This window comes from Sporisorium graminicola, chromosome SGRAM_13, assembly GCF_005498985.1.
Source record: "Sporisorium graminicola strain CBS 10092 chromosome SGRAM_13, whole genome shotgun sequence".
Taxonomy (NCBI): Eukaryota; Fungi; Basidiomycota; class Ustilaginomycetes; order Ustilaginales; family Ustilaginaceae; genus Sporisorium; species Sporisorium graminicola.
The window spans coordinates 402302-422636 of NC_043723.1; the positions used below are offsets into that span (position 1 = coordinate 402302).

General features: G+C 56.4%; 10 protein-coding genes across 10 annotated transcripts; 5 read left to right on the forward strand and 5 right to left on the reverse strand.

The window, feature by feature from the left end:
- Window positions 1-223: 223 nt before the first annotated feature.
- Window positions 224-1782, forward strand: EX895_002196 (uncharacterized protein; the record flags this gene model as incomplete). The annotated part of the gene is made up of 2 exons (XM_029882795.1): window positions 224-289; window positions 889-1782. The coding sequence occupies 2 exons, from the start codon at window positions 224-226 to the stop codon at window positions 1780-1782; spliced, it is 960 nt and encodes a 319-aa protein (XP_029740940.1).
- Window positions 1783-2977: 1195 nt separating this feature from the next.
- Window positions 2978-3313, reverse strand: EX895_002197 (uncharacterized protein; the record flags this gene model as incomplete). The annotated part of the gene is made up of 1 exon (XM_029882796.1): window positions 2978-3313. The coding sequence occupies one exon, from the start codon at window positions 3311-3313 to the stop codon at window positions 2978-2980; it is 336 nt and encodes a 111-aa protein (XP_029740941.1).
- Window positions 3314-4086: 773 nt separating this feature from the next.
- Window positions 4087-5674, forward strand: EX895_002198 (uncharacterized protein; the record flags this gene model as incomplete). The annotated part of the gene is made up of 3 exons (XM_029882797.1): window positions 4087-4127; window positions 4598-4609; window positions 5224-5674. 3 exons carry the CDS (start codon window positions 4087-4089, stop codon window positions 5672-5674), a joined length of 504 nt encoding a protein of 167 aa, XP_029740942.1.
- An 848-nt stretch (window positions 5675-6522) lies between these two features.
- Window positions 6523-7705, reverse strand: EX895_002199 (uncharacterized protein; the record flags this gene model as incomplete). Its single annotated transcript, XM_029882798.1, has 2 exons — window positions 6523-7416; window positions 7703-7705. The coding sequence occupies 2 exons, from the start codon at window positions 7703-7705 to the stop codon at window positions 6523-6525; spliced, it is 897 nt and encodes a 298-aa protein (XP_029740943.1).
- Window positions 7706-8794: 1089 nt separating this feature from the next.
- Window positions 8795-10007, forward strand: EX895_002200 (uncharacterized protein; the record flags this gene model as incomplete). The annotated part of the gene is made up of 2 exons (XM_029882799.1): window positions 8795-8871; window positions 9470-10007. The coding sequence occupies 2 exons, from the start codon at window positions 8795-8797 to the stop codon at window positions 10005-10007; spliced, it is 615 nt and encodes a 204-aa protein (XP_029740944.1).
- Window positions 10008-10671: 664 nt separating this feature from the next.
- On the reverse strand, window positions 10672-11673 carry EX895_002201 (uncharacterized protein; the record flags this gene model as incomplete). The annotated part of the gene is made up of 1 exon (XM_029882800.1): window positions 10672-11673. One exon carries the CDS (start codon window positions 11671-11673, stop codon window positions 10672-10674), a length of 1002 nt encoding a protein of 333 aa, XP_029740945.1.
- A 910-nt stretch (window positions 11674-12583) lies between these two features.
- Window positions 12584-14545, reverse strand: EX895_002202 (uncharacterized protein; the record flags this gene model as incomplete). The annotated part of the gene is made up of 1 exon (XM_029882801.1): window positions 12584-14545. The coding sequence occupies one exon, from the start codon at window positions 14543-14545 to the stop codon at window positions 12584-12586; it is 1962 nt and encodes a 653-aa protein (XP_029740946.1).
- Window positions 14546-15252: 707 nt separating this feature from the next.
- Window positions 15253-16095, reverse strand: EX895_002203 (uncharacterized protein; the record flags this gene model as incomplete). The annotated part of the gene is made up of 1 exon (XM_029882802.1): window positions 15253-16095. The coding sequence occupies one exon, from the start codon at window positions 16093-16095 to the stop codon at window positions 15253-15255; it is 843 nt and encodes a 280-aa protein (XP_029740947.1).
- A 264-nt stretch (window positions 16096-16359) lies between these two features.
- EX895_002204 (uncharacterized protein) lies at window positions 16360-17463 on the forward strand (the record flags this gene model as incomplete). The annotated part of the gene is made up of 1 exon (XM_029882803.1): window positions 16360-17463. One exon carries the CDS (start codon window positions 16360-16362, stop codon window positions 17461-17463), a length of 1104 nt encoding a protein of 367 aa, XP_029740948.1.
- A 608-nt stretch (window positions 17464-18071) lies between these two features.
- EX895_002205 (uncharacterized protein) lies at window positions 18072-19673 on the forward strand (the record flags this gene model as incomplete). Its single annotated transcript, XM_029882804.1, has 2 exons — window positions 18072-19546; window positions 19652-19673. 2 exons carry the CDS (start codon window positions 18072-18074, stop codon window positions 19671-19673), a joined length of 1497 nt encoding a protein of 498 aa, XP_029740949.1.
- Window positions 19674-20335: the final 662 nt, after the last annotated feature.

Genomic DNA, 20335 nt, shown 5'->3' on the forward strand with positions numbered 1-20335 from the left:
GCTCTGGCTCGTCTCCAATTTCGTTGGCAGCACAGCACAGCGCAGAGTTGTGAAGGTCGATCACGCTCAACACACTCAGACCCGCACAGAGACCGAACGGATTGGCAGTAAGTGCTCGTCGGCGAGCCTGTGATCTTCCAATCGCCTTCTCTGCTTCCACTTTCATCGTCACCCTTCATCCCTATTCCGCCTCTCCTTTCCGACTGGCTTGCCATCATCCACCATGGCAAACTTGTTCAACAGCGCGCGCACCGCATTCCGCGCCGCCGTCAACGGCTCGGCCGCTTCGGTAGGTATCTGCCTTGTCGACAGCACTCATCCTTGCCATGCCGCACGTCCGTTGTTCAAAGCCGCCGTTCTGTCGTCCACATACTCCTCGGTCATTAGCACAACGCACACATGATGTTGAGCTTAAAAGGGTCCGAAGTAGCCATTCCGATTATCGCAGCCTTTCGCGGCATCACCACTTCGCATCAGCCTTTGATACAACACACCTTCCAATTTGGCTTCAGAGCGCTTCCTTCCGGCACAACCTAGGCATGCGTGTGCTTGGGCCCGATAACGGCGCCCTCCGCAGACGGGTTGCATCCATTCGCATCAGGTCTATCCATGTGCTTGGCTCGACTTGGACCTGTAATCAGCACGACATCACATCGCAGCCAGTCTTCCTTTGATGTCTTTCGAATTGCGAATCCATGGTTACCCCAGAGCCTCTCCGACAAAGTCATCTCTCCAGCATGACATCGCAGAGCTGTACAAATCGGCGCCTCGAACCTGCTCAACATCGTGGCAAGCGGCATGGCAACGGCATGAATCCCAGTATCAAACCCAACACCTGTGCTGACCTTCCTTCTCACTCGAACCTTTTGCTTCGCTCGCACCTTGCAGGTCCGAAATGCCTCAACACAGGCCGGCACCAACGCCTCGCAGTCGTTCCTGACTTCGCGATCGTCGGCCATTGCCGCCACCGCCGTCGCAGCCGGCTCGGTTGCATGGTACAACCACCTCTACGGCACCATCCCCTTCTTGGACACCGCCAGCGCCAACATGGCCGACGAGGGTCTCCACCCACCCAAGTACCCCTGGTCGCACTCTGGTATCTTTGAGACTTTCGACCACGCTTCGATCCGACGTGGATACCAGGTCTACCGCGAGGTCTGCTCGTCGTGCCACTCGCTTGACCGCATTGCTTGGCGCAACCTGGTCGGCTCGTCGCACACCGTTGACGAGGTCAAGGCCATGGCCGAGGAGGTCGAGTATGAGGACGGTCCTGATGACGAGGGCTCCATGTTCCAGCGTCCCGGTAAGCTCGCCGACTACATGCCCCGTCCTTATGCCAACGACGAGGCTGCCCGTGCTGCCAACGCCGGTGCACTGCCCCCTGATCTCAGCTTGATGGTCAAGGCGCGTCACGGCGGTGCCGACTACATCTTTGCCCTGCTCACCGGCTACACCGATCCCCCCGCAGGTGTCAAGGTTCAGGACGGTTTGAACTACAACTCGTACTTCCCCGGTACTCAGATTGCCATGGCCCGTGTACTCTACGACGGTCTGGTTGACTACGATGACGGCACGCCCGCGACCACCTCGCAGATGGCCAAGGATGTTGTGACCTTCCTCCACTTCTGCGCCGAGCCCGAGCACGACCTGAGGAAGAAGATGGGCATGCAGGCCGTTATCATCCTCTCGTCATTGACTGCACTCTCCATCTGGGTCAAGCGCTTCAAGTGGGCCGGTATCAAGAGCCGAAAGATCATCTACAACCCTCCTTCCAGTCACTGATTTGGTTGACAGATAGGACGCGTCGTTTGCGTTATTTGTAGGCTTAGCGACTGTCTTTATTTCTTTTGCCCATATACTCTGATGTTTCTTAGCGAGTGTTGCAATCTTGCGTGGAGACGGCTGTGATGAGGTACAGATTGGATGGAATGTTGGAGCTTGAGGGTTGGCAGGTGACGATTCCTTGTTGTTGATTGTTCGAGGTTGTCAGATGTGCTCTGCAAAAGGGGGTTTTGACTCATGATGTGGCTGCATTGCGAGGTGGTCGAGTCTTGTGTGTGAGAGCTTCCGACGGGCAGGGCTGAGACCTCAATTTCTGTGTGAGAGGCGTTGCGTGGGAGTTGCGCTTTCATATCGAGGTGGAGAGGTGGACAACAATCCGCCCGGCCTATGCACGTCGACAAGCGTACTTCTCCCTGTGCTTGAGCAAATGCGAATGCACTCCTGCAACGCTATAGCTAGAATGTATAGCGTGGAGCGGTGGTCAGACGTGCTTACTGTACGTCGCAAGAGTGTCGTTGTTGTATCAACACCTTTTAGGTGCTTTCGGGGAACCTGACGACCAGATTGGCGCCACTCTTCTCACAAGTGCACCGATGAACATCTCTCGATGGAGTCAACAGCGGTTGGGGTCGCTGCAGCGCTCGAATCTTCAGCCAAACTTGAAGCACGGCAGTGTACTGTGGAACCTCTACATGCGCATCACGAGCAAAAGCCATGGTTTTAACCATGTTGCACCCCACTGTCAGACTGCCAACCGGATGACTTCCGACCGTACATCAAAAGCAAAGCGACGATGAAGGACTGTATGCGTATACGCCGGCATCGCTGCACATCGAGGCGCCGTGCGCGGTCCTCGTCTCACACACCTGACAGAACGAACCACAGCAACGAAGCAAGAGAGATAAACGAGAAATGTCAAGACGCCAACTTGCTTGTAGTCATTGACCGCGGGAGATATGGGTACAAAAGAGATTACAAAACGAATGGGAGTCTTGCACCACTCGAGGATAGTGTGGAGCTATCTTCCCCAAAGAGAAACCCGACAACGCACGGCTATCTGGTCAACAATGGTAGGAGACCGGTATAGAACCAATTGCCAGAGTCTTTCGAGGGAAGGTGGCCTTTTTGGGGGATGAGTGAAGTGCTGAAAGCAACAACGTGAAGGAAGAGAGAAGGGGACGCAGAGGCGAAACGCTTAGTCGAAGAGACCGAATCCCATGTCGTCGTCGGACTCCTCCTTCTCCTCCTCCTTCTTCTCCTCCTCCTTGGCAGCAGCACCACCGGCAGCGGGGGCAGCACCGCCGGCAGCAGCGGCGGGGGCGGCACCACCCGAGGGGACGGAGGCAAGCTTCTCCTGGCCCTCAGCGATGAGGGTGTTGATGTCCTTGCCGTTGAGCTCCTCGATGAGCTTGTCGAGACGCTCGGACTCGGCCTCGATGCCGACGGTCTCGAGGAGAGCCTTGATGTCGGCGGCGGAGGGGTTCTCCTTACCACCGAGGGTGAGCAAGAGGTAGGCTGCGATGTGCTTCATTGTGTCTGATGAAAGGGGGGGTTTGGTGGTTGAAAAGAGAAAATTTGCAAAGTGCCGGCCGCAAATCCGCTAAAGGGCTTTGATCCAAGAATAGGAAGACTTGTGGACTGTATAGCGTGTGGACACCCCGATAATTTTCCCCAAAGACAACAACCAGTTATGGTAAGTAACAACGAACGTGCTGAGCTTTAGTTGATGTGGGAGACAAGTCGACAGCAGTGATGAACAAGTGCTGCAGCAGGTTGACCGTATGGTGTTGCCAAGGCGTGGTATCCGGTGGAGTCTCTTCGTCGACCGTATCCTTGCAAGATCACACGCTTGCTAACAGTTTCGTCCGACCATGCTTCCAAGAAGATCCGATGCAGCATGGCATATCCATCCTTAAAGCCGAGTGTGACTCTACAAAGATTCACGTCCAATCGTCTCCAGCAAGAAACTGGTGCCATAACCTCCTGTTCCAACGTCCGCCCAACCCGTCGGCGTTGATAGGTATGGCGATGCCTATGCTTATGCTGATGCCCAGTCCATATCTTTGTCGCTGTGCTCTCTTTGTCGCTACTGCGAACTTGTTCCATGTAGGAGCTACTTACCTAGGTACTTTAAGAAAAGTGTCGTGGAGGTGAAGGGAAGAGGGTGACGAAGACGCCAAGCTTGACAATGCCAACTGTGCTCTCTTGCTCTCTTACTGCTCACGCTTGCTCGCTCTCTCACTTAGACCAGGCACCTGCCTGCCTTGCCCGATTCGCTGTTGGCTTGCGCCGCAAGAATTCTCAATGTGGGAAGTGTCTCGGTTCCGACAAAACCTGCGGAACGAGTGAGCCAGACGAAGTGAGAAATTCAGGCAAGTTGAGCGTGGGAAGTTTTACTGTTTTGCCCGCTAATTCTAAGTTTCCTTCACAAAATTTGTAAGTACACAGCACTATAGCTCATTTTAGCGCGAGATATCCAGCAACGAGCCCCGCTGTAGACAAGTGGCAGGCACGCAGGCAACGGAGAGGGTTGAGCCTACCTGTGCCTATTTGCGGCCTCGTGTTTCGTCCAAAATTCGTTATTCCAGCAAGTGCGCGCTCTGAAGCTGTGTCTCTCGCTTGAGCTCAAGGGGAAGCGCGGGCAAGGCTGCTTTCTCAAGGCTGCTGCTGCTGGCTGGAGCTGCATTATCAGAATTGAGCTCGCGCGACTGCCCGTCTGCTGCCTCGAAGAATTGCACTGAGCAAGGGAGCGAGCGAGTGAGAGACATCGAAGTTGCGTCGCCGCTGTTCAACCTTCTCTCTCCTCACCATCAAGATTGCCCAACATGTAAGTAGCAACCGGCTGCTCGTTCGCATGCATGCTTCTGGAATCGACGTCACCAACAACAGCACATATCAGTCATCAGCACGACATACATCAGCATACGAAAAGGGGCATAGGCGCGCACGCCATTGGAAGAGATTCTTTGCGGCGACAGTCATCGTCACTTACTTGATGAGGGACGATACTCGAGAAAGCACGGTAGGGGATGGTTGCAGCCACCCAAAATTCCCGCTAGGCAGTGCCGGAAGCTCTTGTTCCAGGCTTTGCTGCGATCAGCACAGAGGATAGAATGCGTACTCGTCGGGCGAGGTACTTTTGCATTGATGGAAGTTTCAAGGCGACACATGGGCAGTTTGCAATTGTCCTATCCCTCGCACATCCAGTCTTTGTCTTCGATTCATAGACGTTGCAGACTTCATCTGTTGATTGAAAATTAGACGAGGAGGAAAGGTCTTGGTGCAGCTACAGAGACCAAAAAAGCATCGCGGCTTCACCTCTACCCTCACAATACCCAGCCCTATCTTTTCCAGAAGCATGCACTGCTCACTCTGTCTCGTCCAGCTTCGTGCTCGAATCGACAACTGACCTTTTGTACCGACAACAATTCCAACTCGCAGGGATGACTACGACGCCGCCGCCGCCGCTGAGCTCAAGCGCAAGCGAACTTTCCGCAAGTTCACCTACCGAGGCATCGAGCTCGACACTCTGCTCGACATGTCCAACGAGGACTTCATGCAGCTCGTCCACGCTCGTGCCCGCAGAAGGTTCCAGCGCGGTCTGAAGCGCAAGCCCATGGGCCTCATCAAGCGCCTGCGCAAGGCCAAGGCTGAGGCTCCCCCCAACGAGAAGCCCGCCACCATCAAGACCCACCTGCGTGACATGATCATCGTTCCCGAGATGATCGGCTCCATGGTCGGCATCTACACTGGCCGCTTCTTCGTCAACACCGAGATCAAGCCTGAGATGGTTGGTCACTACCTTGGCGAGTTCGCCATGACCTACATCCCCACCCGTCACGGTGCAAAGGGTAAGGGTGCCACCGTTGACCGTTTCCTCCCCATCCGATAAATGGTTTCGCACGCACTCTCCAAACGTCAACACATTCCACACTCTTGTGGTGCAGTTCCAAACTGGTCTCTCTCCGTTTGATGCCCGCAAAACCCCGTCTCTCGCTAGCTCGTCTTTGCGAAGAAACATGTATCACATACAGTCCCGCTTTCCAGATCCTCCTGTGAGCTCTGTGGGCAGCTCAATCCTCAAACCACACCCCAAAAAACTCAATTCACGAGCATAGCATCCTATCTTTTGACCCGTTGTATGTGATCAATTCGTCTGCCTTTGCTGTCTGAGAGGGCTACTTCCCTGCGGCGAAAAACAAGACAAACCATGAGTTTCTAAGGGCGGGTGACGGCAGCAAGTGGACTCTTGTCGCTCAGCAAGCCTGTGGGGAGGTCAGCATCACGAGCCGTTCATCTACAATGGTCTTGCAGACGTCGAATGCCTGTCAGCCTGACAGTCTTTTGGGTGCACAATCTCAACTTCTTCGTTGAACACCGACCGACTGTGCTCAAGAGACACATTTTCAAAGCAGACGTCAACAACAGATGATGTTACAAAACGAACTGGATCAGTTCGTATGGTATTGCCAAGTATGCATATGCGAAACGTCTGATAGACGCTCCGTTTTTGGGTGTGGTACGTGGGAGAGCGAAGTAGAATGCGAATGCACACAACGACAAGCGCCTCAGGCCAACTGAAGGAGAAACGGATCACCAGGATCTACCAACGGTGTCTGAAGGCTGCGACGGATACAAAATGAGCATCACTTCGGACGCGGGAAAAGAATGCAAGAGAAGCGGGAAAGGTGAAGCCAAGAAGAGTTGAAGCCGTCAAGAAGGAACCCCGTACCGACTGGTTCAGAGATCGGCACCGGCCTTGAAGGCGGCGATCTTGTCGGCGATCTTGGCCTTGCGCTGCTCGTAGGTGAGCTTGGTGGCCTTGTACTTCTTGGACTCGGCGGCCCAGTTCTTGGCGCTCTTGTCCGAGGGGGTGAAGGAAGGGTCCTCGCGGATCTTCTCGAAGGCCTCGGTCCACATGTCCTCGAGGTCCTCGGAGCCGATCTCCTGCTCGAGAGCGACGGAGAACTGCTTCTTGAAACGCTCGTCGTCCTCCTCCTCGAGCGACTCCATGTACTCGGCGACGTGGCCACCGAAGATGTACGAGCGGAGCAGGTCGGCGTCGAGCTCCTTGGCCTCGGGGTCGAAACCGGGGAAGCGCTTCTCGGAGTGGGGGATGAAGATGCCACCGTCCGAGGCACCCTTGAGGGCACCGAAGACACGCGAACCGGTCGAGGTGCGCTTGAGACCGACATCGAGGAAACACTTGAAGGGGCGGGGCTCGTCGTCACCGAGGGGCTCGACCTCGTTCATCTCACCATCGGGCTCAGTGACACCCTCGTACTTCTCATCGAGACCGAGGATTTTGAGCGCACGACGGGCGACGAGCAGACCAGTGGCGTAGGCGGCGGTCCAGTTGGCAAGACCGGTCTTGACACCGTAGCGGGGCAGCTCCTTGGACGAAGCCTGGGTGAGGACAACGTCACCGACGATCTTGGCGTGCACGATCTGGCAGGTGACGTATCGGTTGGAGAAACGCACAACGAGACGGTACTTGGGAGCGTTGTACTTGTTCTTGGCCTGCGACACGAGACGCTTGCGGGCGTAGTAGTCGGTACGGCCCTCTCGTCGTCGTCGGTACTTGACCTGGTAACGAGAGAAGTAAGAGCTAGACTTGACAGTCTTGACGAAAGGCTGTTGTTGGCAGGTTGAACGGGGTGGGCGCGGTGTAAGTAAACAGGGTCGATGGAACGGTGTGATACAAGGTACTGCCTAACGACGACAACGACGAAATCCAAGCAAGCGATTGCCCGTGCTACCCATCATATCTGCTGACCAGAACTTGCTGCTGCCATCAACGTTACGTCGACCAATCCTTCGTTGCTACTGCTGCTGCTACTGCTGCTGATGCGGATGCGGTGTCGCTGATGTGTGCACTGTTGTCGTCGTCGCTGTCGTCGATATGTAATAAAATACTCACCATCTTGGGGAATCTTGAGGCTGAGGCTTCAGGCTTGGTGATCAGGAAGGAGGATGGCGACGAATGCTTTGACTATGGCCCCTCACGCCAGACTTGGGTTCGCGCTGTTTCCTTCTGCTTGTACGTAGCTCAGCGCTCTCCTCCTAGTGTCTTAATTCTCTGGCGCTGTGCTTTACGAGTTCTGCTGCTGCCGCTGCAGACTTGTCGTTAGAAGCTTTTCTCAAAACTGACAAACTAACATTCGGTTGTCAAGATTTTTTTGTTGCTTGCGAAGTAAGGAAAGCTCGGCCGAGGGCGCTGGTCACGTTATTTAGCTGTACCCTCAGATTCGCACTGCTCTAATGCCGCTGCCTGGTCGCAAAATTCTCGAGTCCGTCTAGAGGTCACTCGCTCGTTGTCGGCTGCCTCTGGACACGGCTGCAGCCAGTGCTGCAGTCGAAGCCCGCGAGTGTGAAGCAGAGGAAATTCCAACTACAAGTGTTAGCAGCGAGAGCGGTGAGCGGCGTTGAGAGTTTGATTTGACGACTTTGGCTCGCCAGAGAGCGTGTGTGATCTGCTCGTCGTCGTCGCCTGCACTCTACCTTCTCGACACCCTACGACCTTCGTCATCAAGAATCATTCAAGGTAAGGACCAGCAGCAGCCATCCATATCAACCAGCCAAACGTAGCCAGCACCACTCCGACACAGCCGCACACCACATACATCGTACAAACATCGAACTCTAGTATCACCAGCCAGCAAAAGCAAGGACCAAACGCAGCAGCAAGCATAGACGCATACGTATGACCATCAAAGGAGGGCAAAGGTCATCCTGAACACTTGCATAGCATCGGAAACGCACCGGCACCTCGCGACATGAGCATCAGCATCATCATCAGCACCATTCCAGCTGGCTACGTTTAAGCTGGGGGACGTTTAGTACCCTCGTCCAACAAGACCTTTCTCCGAGTTGTAGTAGCATCACACATCCGAACCGCTCAGGGATGGTCACGGTTGCGAGGCGTCGACCTTTCGAGTCCCATACACGATTGCTTGAAAGCTCGTGCTAACTTTTTTGTCTTTCTCTCCAACCTTTTCCGCCATACACACAGATGGGTGCCTACAAATACGTCGAGGAGCTCTACAAGAAGAAGCAGAGCGATGTTCTCCGTTTCCTTCTCCGAGTTCGGTTAGTATCCTATCTCCAGCACAGCTCTTTGTCGCTGTCACTCCATCGGCCTCTTCCGACCAACGCCGGCCTTGTGTACGATCGGAAGAGTAGCATTGTCAAAAAGGGCGCTGGTTCCAGACTGGTCGAGCATGGCCAAATGTCGTTGTTGTGTCAGCCCTGGTGATGGGTCGAGCATGTCACGGTGTTCTGAGGCAGAAACACGGGTACATGGCGCTTGAGCTGTTCTGCAGCTTGCTTGCTTAAATTCGTGACTGCCTCTGGCTCCAGCCATCACCTCGATCTTGCCCCATTGCGACGCTGCTGCCAGTGGTCCAGACTCGAAACGCGACTTGGCTCTAGACAGACAAGTGTCAGCTGTTGGTTGTTATACCATGATGCTGCTCCTGCTGTTCAAGTCAACGTTGTCGTCAATCGATCGATCCGTCATCTTGATACGCTACTCTTCCAAAGTTGCGAGACGTGATGTTGTCGAAGAAGGCGATGGACGTGATGGCAGCAAGAGCGGTCTCAGCGACAGCAGCTTCCACCACCACCACCACGAACATCAGACTGACTTTTGTGTATACTCCAACTTGACGTTTCCTCTCTACAACAGCTGCTGGGAGTACCGCCAGCTCAACGTGATCCACCGAGCTTCGCGCCCTTCTCGCCTGGACAAGGCGCACCGCCTCGGCTACAAGGCCAAGCAGGGCTACGTTATCTACCGCATCCGTGTTCGCCGCGGTAACCGCAAGAAGCCCGTCCCCAAGGGTGCCACCTACGGCAAGCCCGTCAACCAGGGTGTCAACCACCTCAAGTACCAGCGTTCGCTGCGTTCCACCGCCGAGGAGCGTGTCGGCCGCAAGTGCAGCAACCTGCGCATCCTCAACTCGTACTGGATCAACCAGGACGGTGTCTACAAGTACTTCGAGGTCATCGCCGTTGACCCGCAGCACAAGGCCATCCGCCGCGACCCGCGCATCAACTGGATCGCCAGGGCTGTGCACAAGCGCCGCGAGTGCCGTGGCCTTACGGCTACGGGCAAGAAGAGCAGAGGCCAGGGCAAGGGCCACCGCTTCAACAAGACCCAGGGCGGTGGAAAGAACTCTACTATCCGCAAGCGCGACACGCTCCAGCTCCGCCGTTACCGTTAAACAAGCGCTGCCTCGGTGTAGTCTGCTTGTTTGTTCTCGGTTTCTTGGTGATGCTTTCTGTCGATTCCCTCTTCTCTCTCTCTCTATTGCATTCCCCCAACCCCCACCCACACATCCTATCATTCATCCCGTGTATTATGCCTTGCGCCATCGCACACTCACACACACCCAAAAATACTATCGAGACAGACTCCCTCTCAGTCTCTCCTTTCTCACACTGATCTTTTGGTTGCCCCGGTGTGTCTGCTTGTGATGGCATCTGAGGAACAGGAGACAGTACCCGATAGCACGCACACGTCTGTACCGCTCGGCCCCACCCTGCGAGTGGAACATGGGAACACCCACGGTAAGTGAGCGTCTTGTTCGCCGCATCCACTGCGCTTGCTTGTTTCGGCCACAGTCGACGAGCACTCAGTTTTCGTCGGTCGACACTGGGCCGCCGTTACGCAAACGAGGCGCGGACGCTTCGCTCGCGAGATGACTAAAGAGATGGATGGGGCTGTACATTGCGAGAGCTCGTCGCTGCCTGGCCACCGCTATCAATGCACCTCAGTTTCCGATGTCGCGTGCAAGCTGTAAAGAAGTGTGTGGCATGAAGCGTGAAATCCACATTGAACTAGAGCGATACTGAAAACACAATACACCTCGTGCGCGACAGGGAGACCTACAGCTCCTTAGGACTCCACGGCATCCAATTCCTCTTGCCGTCCCTGGCCGGACTGCCCTGCAGCGGCGCCAGGTCGTTCTGGTCCAGCAAATCGTAGCTCTCGCCCATCGCTGCGCCCGCCTTGACTGTCGACTTGCCCGAGACAACCCGGTTCCTCAACGTGCCCGCGCCACTCGCCCTCCTCGCCCTCGGCCCAGGGTTGGCCATGACCGTGACGGGCACGTGCGCGTCGTCCTCGCCGCTCGAATTTGAACTGCTGCTGCTGCTCGACGGCACGCCACTGGCATCCAACGCGGCGAGCTGCGACTCGAGCTGTCGACGCCTGTGCATTGCGTCCTCGCGCGAGCCGCCGGTTGCAGGGATAGAGTAAGCGGCGACGTTGGGCGCGGGAGCTTTGGTCTCCAGGAAGTTGCGCGCGGAAGCGATGGCTACGGGAGCATAAGTCTTGACGAGGTTGCCAAACATCGAGAGGGGAGCTTGCGCCGGGTTGTGCTGCGTCGGCGGCGCCGGAGCGTTGCCCGCAGGCGGTCTGTGTCGAGCATCCTTCCCTGACACTGGCACCGCCGGAGCCGCATTCTCTGTAGCAGACCCACCGAGCGACGCACTCCACAACCCGCCCAAGCTCGCATCCACCTTGGCGCGCACCGCGCGCTTGGCATCTTCGATCCACACATCGATCTGCTCCTGGTTGGTCTGCAAGAACGGATGCAGATGGTTGGTGTATATGTACGTCGCACCTCGCGTTTGCGGCGCTACCAGCCAGACGTTGAACAGCAGTCGCAGCTCGTAGTAAAAGGGTACCCATGACCAGAGGAACCCAAACACGGACTCGAGCAGCGTCCAGCACGCAAAGACGGACCAGTAGATCAGCCATACCTCCATGTCGGCGAGCGAGGTGGAGGAGGAGGTGACCGCTTTGTACGAGGCGTAGAGCGGGTAGACGAGCGTGGCAGTTGCGTTAAGCGCCAGCGTGGGCAGGTGGAGTAGGAGGAGCGCCATTGTGAGTGCAGAGGTGTGTGTTGGTGGCAGCGGATGGTCAGCGGCAATTAATTGTTTGCGGTGAGTGGTTCGTGAATCCAGGGCAATACAGGATGGATAGAGGAAGAAGCGAAGGTGGCCGGCGAAGTTGTCGAAGTTTGCGATGAACCGAGTGTGTTTGGACGTCGACTAGGGAACAAGAATGCCAGTGAGAAGTGCTTGTCACTGCTTGCCTCAGCCGGACAGTCGAAGGAGCTATACAGAGCTGAACCTTGAGCCCAGTCAAAAAGAACAGAAGTTGTAAGCTTGTCGTCAAACCAAGTAGACGACGACGATAATAACGATGATGAAGATGGAGGAGCGGGAGAAAAGAGAGCGATGCTTTATCGTAAGACACTCAGCCGCAACTCCGCCGCGTCAGCTGCCAAAAAAACCAGAAAATGGGACCAAGAAGTCAAAGGTGAAGCAGGGTCTCTCTCTGTTCCGACTGCTCGCCTGACACTTGCCTGCCCTTTGCTCTCGCCGCTGCCGTCCTGAGTGGAAAAAGATAGCGCGCGGTTGGAGCGCTGTCTGCTGTCAAAACCTGCTGCTGTGCTGTGTGACACTGACTACCTGCACGATTGCAGCTTGTGCGGAAAATAAAGAAGAGCGACTCCACAACGCACCAAAGAGGGGCCACTCGCCAACAATTTTAGGAGCTTTACACGCGCGCTCTCCACGTCAAAGGGCCGCGGCGGCAGCGGCTCCTGTCTCGGTGTGCTCCTAGTCTCAGCCAGCCAAAAGGGAGACGGTAGACGGGAGAGCGATAGGCACTTTTTCGACTTTGTTTGATTGGCGTTCAACGCACAAAGCGCCGCCCTGAGCTCGTTGTCACCAGACATCAGCATGCTCTCGGAGCTGCCATCTGCGGTCACTCCTGTTGGCGCAGCAGCTACAACTCATCCCGCTTGTTCGACGATGATGCGGCTTGGAACTGTCCGTGATCATAATCCCCACTCCTTAGCGCCATCAACAGCTCAATGCCCTCCTGTCGATAATCGTCCTTCACAATGCCACTCTTCCGCCCGAGCCCATCCCGTCTCCACACTACACTCTGCCTCCCTTCGTCCGGCTGATACCTCGGCCAGTGTAGCAGCTGATCCCCCATCCTCCCTTGCTCATTCGCCTTGTTCGGATCACCACTGGCAACAAAGCTGATCCAGTAGCTCGACATCTCCTCTGCCAGCTGCTTGTCCTTTGTCAACGGTCCCAGGGCATTCTGCGTATCGAGCGGGTTCCGAAAAACCGAGCTGACCTCCTGGAAATGCTGCGCACCGTTCGCCATAGTCGACTTGTACGTTAGCTGGTCGAACCGCGATACGTACACCGGTTGCGAACTGCGACAGGCCAACAGCTCGGCAGCCTGTCTTCTGGGCCCCACGAAGCGCAGATCACCAAAGATCGCGCACGACCGTCGATCGTTCATGCCCAACACCCCATTCATCGGCGGTAGCAAGCCAGGACCCGCTTGGAAGGGCGGGTAAATGTCTTCGTTGTCTGCGTAGATGGCGGCTAGATCCGCACGCGAGTCGCCACTCGACCACCCGTCCGGTAACGCCTGCGACGCTTCCAAGGCCGCCACGATATCCTGCGTATTGTTGACACCGCGTACTCCAAACGAGATGCCTTCGTCCAGGTTGTTGTTCAGCAGCACAGTCGTCCCTGTCACAAAGTTGCCCTTCAAAAACGATTGCTGCAGATCCTCTTGTACCAGATCGCTGTCTACGACCGGGTTGAACTTGCTGACGCTCTGGTTGTTCTGCACGCTCCACTGCTTGATCGTTTCCAGCGGCACACTGCGCAGGCAATCGAGCGTGCCCGTTCCGCCCCCACTACTGCAGTTAGCATACTCAGCAAGCGAGCCCCACAGCTGGTTCCACCGCTTCGTGTTGTTGGCCGTCTCGAGCTGCGTGGCCCAGTACCCACTTTGCACGGCTACAGACCTGAAGAGATGATCGTCTCGGCCCCCGAACGCGGCAAGGTGGAGCAGCATGCTTGCGCCACCGGCCGACTCGCCGAGGATCGATACCTTGTCCCGGTCGCCTCCGAACGCGTCGATGTTTTCGCGGATCCAGTGCAGAGCGAGGCGCTGGTCGTACAGGCCCAGGTTCTGCACGCGCGCCTGCTTCGCTTCGTCACCCACGGGAAATCCGAGCACGTTTGTGCGGTAGTTTAAGCTGACGAACACCAGCGGCTGACCGAGCTCGAGGGCTTTGTCGACGATGAAGCTGCCGTTGTAGCGTCGGTCGCCCGAGCCGCCATAGCTGAACCCGCCACCGTGGATCCACACCCACACGGGCAGCTTTGCACCCTCGGACACATTGGCAGGTCGAACCACATTTAACGTCAAACACCGCTCACCCAGCTTGTAAGTGACGTAAGGCGGCGCGTAGTCATTGTCCGCCCCGACTCCGAAACAGTGCTCCGAGTAGCGCTTTGCGGGGCGCACGTCGCTCCAGCTCGAGCTCAGCGGCTTCGGGCGGCGGAAGCGCAGATCGCCCACGGGTTGTGCGGCGTACGGTATGCCCAGGAACGCGTGCTGCGCGTGAGCGGTGCCGAAGTTGGAGAGCGTGGATGAGGCGTTGATGGGGGCGAGGGTGAGCCCGGCGTAGGAACCGTTCAGGACGTGGACGATAGGGTCGGAGGGTGAGGTGGGAAGAGGATCGACAAAATTGCCGAGGTTGGTGCAATTGGTGCAGTCGGCTGTGGTGTTCGAGTTGATCCCCGTGGCGGCGGGAGAGCGAGGAAGGAGTGAGGAAGCGATGTCGGCCTGGGAGGGGAGAGCGGTGCATGGATGATACGACAACGCCAGCAGCGCCGCCAACGCAGGTACAAAGCTGATTTTGGACCGCATTTTCGGTGCGACTTTGAAGGCCTTCGTTCGAGGGAGAACAGACGAATGAGCGGCACTTGATCCAACTGATCTACTTATACCTCTTCACGAACGGCTAGTCGACGACCGGAGGAAAGCATATCGGCCCCAAGAGCAAAAGCATCTTGTGCACCCCGCCGAGGGTCACCGGCTTGCAAACACTCGCTTCCCTGTGTCTAGTCTTTCCCCCCGCATTCGTCCTCGGCTAAGCATATCAGAATTAGCAGAGGACCAGCGCACGGAACTGCGACAAAGCAAGCGAGCCTAGCTCGCATATACAGAGACAGCATGCACGCTGTGATGCCCAAATACGAAAGTCGCATGAGGTTGAGTTTGTCAGATGGACGGGCTTTGTGTTCGGTTCGAAGATCCGCTCGGCTTTCCATGCGAACCCCACGAGGATAAGAAGTGAGATTCATTCTGCGGGGCTGAAAGCGTTCCGATATTGCCGGTGGAACGAAGCGAGCGAAATTTCACCGGTGACTAGCAGTGCATTCTCTCGTGTTGTCCGGACTGCAACTCAGGGTTCGCTTGTGTGTGGTGGTGAGTGTCACGCTCAACGTGTTTCGGTAAAGCAACTGTATAGCGCTCAGCTGCTGGCGCTCTCACATCGTTCAGGCTCGGATGAATCGCAGCTCAACACTAGAAGTTGAAGGGTATACAATTGTCTGTTGACGCCGACTCGCCCATCAACTCGCCGCCAATGTGGCCAGCGAGTAGTATCGTGGCGGAAAAGCCTGTTCGTCGATCCATAGCATGCCTTCTCTGAGCGACATGTTTTCCAGCACGGCTCTTGCACGGTCCCGCGTCCACCCGCGTGCCTTTTGCCCCGCCACCAGGGCGTCTTCTGTCAAAAAGGCAAGCTCTCCACCATCCACTGCGGCAGACGAAGATGATAGGAGCATGCCGAGGACGACCATTGTATCGGTGTCCAATTCCCTGGGCACGCTCCGAACCATCTTCTGATCGCCAGTGCCCAACGAAAAGACCTCATACCCGCATCCCAGCGGTGCGAGCATCTTGATGCTTCTAATGATGTCTTCTTCTGTGATTTCTGGTGCTGCTTCTTTGCCTTTACCGCTGGCTGCTGTCGCTGGTCTTGAGCTCGCTCCCCCAGTCCTCAACCGTGTCACTCTACGAATGAGATCGTCCATGGCAATAACACCGCCATTGCTATTCCTCGTGCTAACACACACGTCGATGATCTGCACGCCCAGCTCGTACTGCCAGTCGCCCAACCCGAGCATGTCGCTCCAAAGCCCAGCGAGACCACCCGAACTGCGCGTTGACGACGAGAGAGGATCGACGCCGATGCTGTAGCACATTTTCTGGAAAGCGTGGCGGAACTCGGCATTCTTGCGGATCTCGTTGCGGTGTTGGCTGGAGAATTGGCGGAGCGAGGTGCTGAAGAGATCGAGTTGCTGCCGCAGTTCGTAGAGTTGCGATGCGGTCAGGTCATTGCCGAGGGTATTGTAGGCAGTATTGGAATGGATGTTGCGGTCGAGTGCTGCTAGACCTGGGCCTCGACGCATGATGGTGGACAACGAGGAAGAGATGGGAAGAGACGAGGAACGGAGTGTGCTGGTATGAGAGATGATGATGATGATAAGGAGGACAGAATGAGAGCGGAGTAAACGACTCCACATGATATGATGTGGACACTTCCCGAATTCCGGTGCTTTCCGTGAAATTTCGAGATGGTCCAAGCGCTTCCTTCTTCTCGGCTTTCTTCTTAATACTCTACCACACCCAATGGACCCTCAACGTAGCCCTCTCCTCGTCTCGAGCATGCGGACATGGTGGCAGGATTCGCCCACGCACCCATCACCAAGGGCATCGTCATCGTCGTCTCCATAAGCTCTGTCCTCATCTCACTCTTCCAACTCAAGCCGTTCGTGCACCTGCAACTCGATCCACACATCTACACCCACCATCAGTGGTATCGACTGGTAACGCAGCACTTTGCATTCACGAACTCGTCCGAGCTGCTGTTGGCGCTGCTACTGCTGTACAATGCAGGAGTCAAAGTGGAGAGGACGTTCGGGACGTTTAAATTTGCCAGCTTCTTGACGATTGTGACTGCGGTCTACACGGCTGTGCAGGTGGTGTCGCTCGGGTTGGGATCTTTGCTGCTGTCGACAACTCTTGCTGGAGAGAAAGAGGGCAAAAATCCTGACGAGAGCCCATTCTGGCTGGTGCAAGGTCGCACACCTGCCGGACCCTGGGGCCCGCTTTGGGCCATCCTGTGGCAGTATCACTGCATCATCCCCTACCTCTGGTCCTTCCAAGTCGGCCCCTTCGTGTTCACGGACCAGCACATCCAGACATACTCTCTCGCCGCCCTGCTCGCCATAGCACAACTTACGTCGTCACTATTCGTATCATCGCTCGGCATTCTCGCATCCGCACTCTACCGCTCCAACACGCCTCTGCTGTGCGGCCTGAAAGAGTGGCGTATCCCACTCCGGCTCTACCGCATCTTGGCGCTGCTGTCGAGGCCATGGATCGGATCCACACGGTTGCCCCAGAGATCGTGGCGCGCCGAACCGCCGGTGCGCAGAACGCTGCAGGTGAGGGAGGCCAGATTGGCGGAGCATAATGCTGCGGTGGCCAATTTGAACAGGTCCCGTGGAACGGTGGGTGGGTTGGGCGCGTCGAGGATTGCTAGTTTGCTTAGGAGGAGGACAGCGGGCAGCTCTACAGTGAATGCATATTCTGTGACAGGGCTGGGCCAGCCAGGCGAGGAACTTCAGAGCCGGCTTGGGCCAGCGGCAGCAACGGTGCAGGATGCGACAAGAGGCTGGAACGACCTCCCACCACCGCCACCGCCACCACCACCGTCCGACGCGGGACCACGTGTCAATGCACCGCACCAATCAAGTCAAGATTCATCTGCGTGATGCGATGTATGACAACCCCCTTCAATCCCATATGCACATATGCACCTGTGCACAGAGCGTGGGCCGTTCACGGCCAAAGTCTTCTATAACGTCGATTCGGAACGAGCAACGAGCACGCAAACATCGCAGAAAACAGCAAGATACCAAATCTGCTTCATATAGCATAAATGCATTTCAGTGAGATATCGTTGAGCGCTCTTGGCGTAGTGGTAGCGCGTGTCTCTCCTACCATACATACGCTTTCGATCGTGTAGGATGCATTGTAACATTAAGACGAGGTCGTGGGTTCGACCCCCACAGGGCGCTTTCTCTTTTTGCTCGGCGACTCTCAATTAAAGTTAATCAAAGTGGACCCTTGAAGCATCGCGTCGGGGGAAAAGCGTAAAGAGCCCAGTGCTTTTTAGGACCGTGACGCGCGCTTTCGGCTGTGGGTGTGACAGTTTCACCTCGACAAGGGTTGTTGGTCTCTCGTATCTTGATCATCATCTTCATGATTGATCATCAACATCAGCAACAGTGGCAAAACACTCGATCACAGGGCCAGCCTCTCTCACCTTGTCACCGCCTGGGATGGTGCCGCAACCAGCTCTGCATCTGGACTGCCAACCATGAGCGAAAGCGTCAAAAGCTGGCTCTTCGCCCATTGTGCGACGCAAGCCACTAGCGGACTGGAAGGCAACTTCGACCTGCTCGACATGCCTTACCTTGCAGGCAACCGGGTGCAGCTGCTGCGCTTTCTCACGTTTCGCCCCGCCTCTGCGCCTAACTCGAGCAACACCGACGTCTGGGCGCTCGTCGGCGATCGGACGCACTGCATCGCCGCCCGTTTCGCTCGCGACCAGGTGCATCGCTTCCACACGGACTACGCGCTGACGTTCACCTCGCTCAAAGGCGCTCTGGTGACGCTGACCAACTTCCGGGTCGGTGTGGCGCGCGTTCAGGTGCAAGGTGAAGGCGGCGCACCGTACCGAGCGGGTCAGTATGCGTTGATGCTCGACGTCAAAGGGTGGGAGGTGGTCAGCAGTGTCAACGAGCCCGTGTGGTTTGGCGGCGTGAAGCTGGTCACCAGCCAGAATGGCGTGCCGGAGGGCGAGGCGCAGAGGTTCAGTGTGATGCTCAGGTGGATGAAGAAGTGGATACGGTACAAGAGCTTGGTCAGACGGGCGAGGGAGCAGCAGAAGCAGCGCCCACATGCTAGCGCAACGATCGATGCATCATCATCGTCGGCGGTAAAACTGCCAACACCTGCACAGCGAAAAACGATCCTCTCCTCCTCCCAGACACAAAACACTCACGCTCCACGGCCACCGCAGGAAACCAGCAAAGTGACGCAAGGCGGAACTTTCCCACTCTCCACTGCCTCCCCTACACCTGCACAGTGCAGCGACTCGAATGCAACAGCCTCAGCAGCAGCGTTATGGACCGACTTTGACCTAGACGCACAGATCGACGTGGACGATATTGACGTCGCCAAAGCGTGGGGGCTTGTACCCTCCGCACCGACAGCAGCTGCAGATCCTACTCCACCAGTAGCACCTAGGCAGACTGCACCGCCGCAAGAAGCAGCGCCGGCTTCATCGACGCTGCAACAAGCCACGGCGTCTCAATCGCAAACCCAATCCCAGACACAATCTGACCTGGACCCATACGAATCCGGCTTGTCGGACTACGAACGGGAATCTAGACAGAAACGCAAGCGCGCCACGCAGTCACGCGAGCTTCTGACAAGCGCTGACCGCACGCCATCGGATCCGCAGCGGACGGAGGAGGCTGTGGAATCACCAGCGCCGGCATCGTCGCGTGGGAAGGGTCTAGAGTATGCCGTCGAACTGCCACGTGTCGATCCGAGGGTCTCTGCGCTAGATGAAGCAGCTGAGGCCAATGAAGCAGCAGTAGAACAAGAGCAAGCTTCGGAAACGAGCGTACCGGCATCAGCACCAGCAAGAGCATCGCCATCGACAGCAGTAGCGCCAGCACCACGCGCAGCACCACCAGCATCATCCGCTTCTACCAAGTCTTCATCCAGTAGCACCCACAAGCAGCAGCGCAAGCGCCAACGACGTCAAGCTGCATTGGCTGCCCTGTAAGTCTTCCATTTTCCTACCCATTTACGGAAGAGTACGGCGCTGACCGGGTATTCGCACTTGATTTGTCTCTGGCGTGACACTACACGTCTGTTGTACTCTAGGATGGCGCAGGTGGTCGATTAGTCGCAGGGAGCGGAGGCATAGTCACGCACCAGGCAGCGCCTCGAGAATTTTCACAGCTGTCGGGAACATGAAGCGAACAAGAAGCGCTCAGCGTGTGTGAGGCAACAAGTCCTGCGTTGAGTTTTCACTCATGAAGAGAGGGAGTGTGTCGGACTTGAGACCACGTCGAGCACCGTCATACACTGTCATAATTGCTCGTATGGCACGACGGATGAAGGCCGAGGCGTGCACGGTGGGCTGTATTCCTCTGCCACCACCCTCACTCATCGTGCTGCTCTTCGGCAAAGCCAGGAGCAGTAGTTCGGGTAGACTCACAGCCGGTTCGGTACGTGCTCAACGTGTGTCATGGATGAGGTGGGTTGGAGCGGAGACGTTTCGGTCGTGCTGCTGCGCTCTCTGTCGTGCTGATCAAGCTTCTCTCACGCCACCATTTTGGGCGACTTGAGAGATGAACGAGACTCGCTGCTCCTGGCCAAAGTCTGAGAGTGATGGTCGCCAACCTAGCCTTTGCTCGCCGATGCGCACGCACTGTTTACGCTTCGCTTCCCGCGACGATAACCTTAAAATTCTCGGATGAAGCCAGCGAGGGAAATGCTTTTCTCCTCGCCTGTCACACCGTGGCTGCACCGTACTTGATCTGGCGGCGCAGCAGCGGCGGATGT